At 36.8% G+C, this 592-nt stretch overlaps 1 protein-coding gene across 1 annotated transcript in view; it reads right to left on the bottom strand.

Annotated features, from left to right (window-relative positions):
- Positions 1–592, bottom strand: part of CUNH4orf36 (chromosome unknown C4orf36 homolog) — a 15,313-nt gene that overhangs the window by 11,884 nt on the left and 2,837 nt on the right. Inside the window, exon 2 of the mRNA XM_006143270.3 lies at positions 123–277. Coding sequence (XP_006143332.1) covers positions 123–277 — 155 coding nt within the window. The remainder of the gene's footprint in view (positions 1–122; positions 278–592) is intronic.

Genomic DNA, 592 nt, shown 5'->3' with positions numbered 1-592 from the left:
TCTTTCCCTCTCTTGTCAAATTAAAATAAATAAAACTAAATAAAATAATTCTTAAAAAAAGTAAAAGAAGCAAACAGCACACACAACTTACAATTTATTAAAGCACATCTTAAGGAACTTACATTCTGCTGAAGGGAGCAGACCGTCCTTAGTGGTTTTATATTTTGTGAGCTGTACGGGACAACCAAACGAAATTTCTTCCAAGAAAGGTAACTTGAGATTAGCTAGGTGTGCACACCAGGCCTTTGTAAGCAATATAAGTTCCCAAGGTTCCTGTCTGGGGCAAAAATTCATTAATTCATTCACGAAGTATTCATTAAGCACCTACTACATTATATTCAGAAGACATTCATTCTTCGGTCTATCTGCCACTAGACATTTTAGTTTATAGGCGAGTATTCAGAATTTTCCAGAGTTACAACTCTAGCAAGGAAAAGGAGCCTCGCTTATTGGGTTGTCGGAAAAGTCATGATACGTAGAAAAATGACATGACTTTCCCGACGACCCAATATATTAACTGATGTGGAGATAGATTGAAAAAATGACGAGAAATGATAATGCCAAGAGCCTGGGTTCTTGCATGACAGCAGGA

The sequence above is a fragment of the Tupaia chinensis genome, unplaced genomic scaffold, assembly GCF_000334495.1.
Source record: "Tupaia chinensis unplaced genomic scaffold, TupChi_1.0 Scaffold000094_1, whole genome shotgun sequence".
Lineage (NCBI taxonomy): Eukaryota > Metazoa > Chordata > Mammalia > Scandentia > Tupaiidae > Tupaia > Tupaia belangeri.
This window is presented reverse-complemented; position numbering and strand designations above follow the sequence as displayed.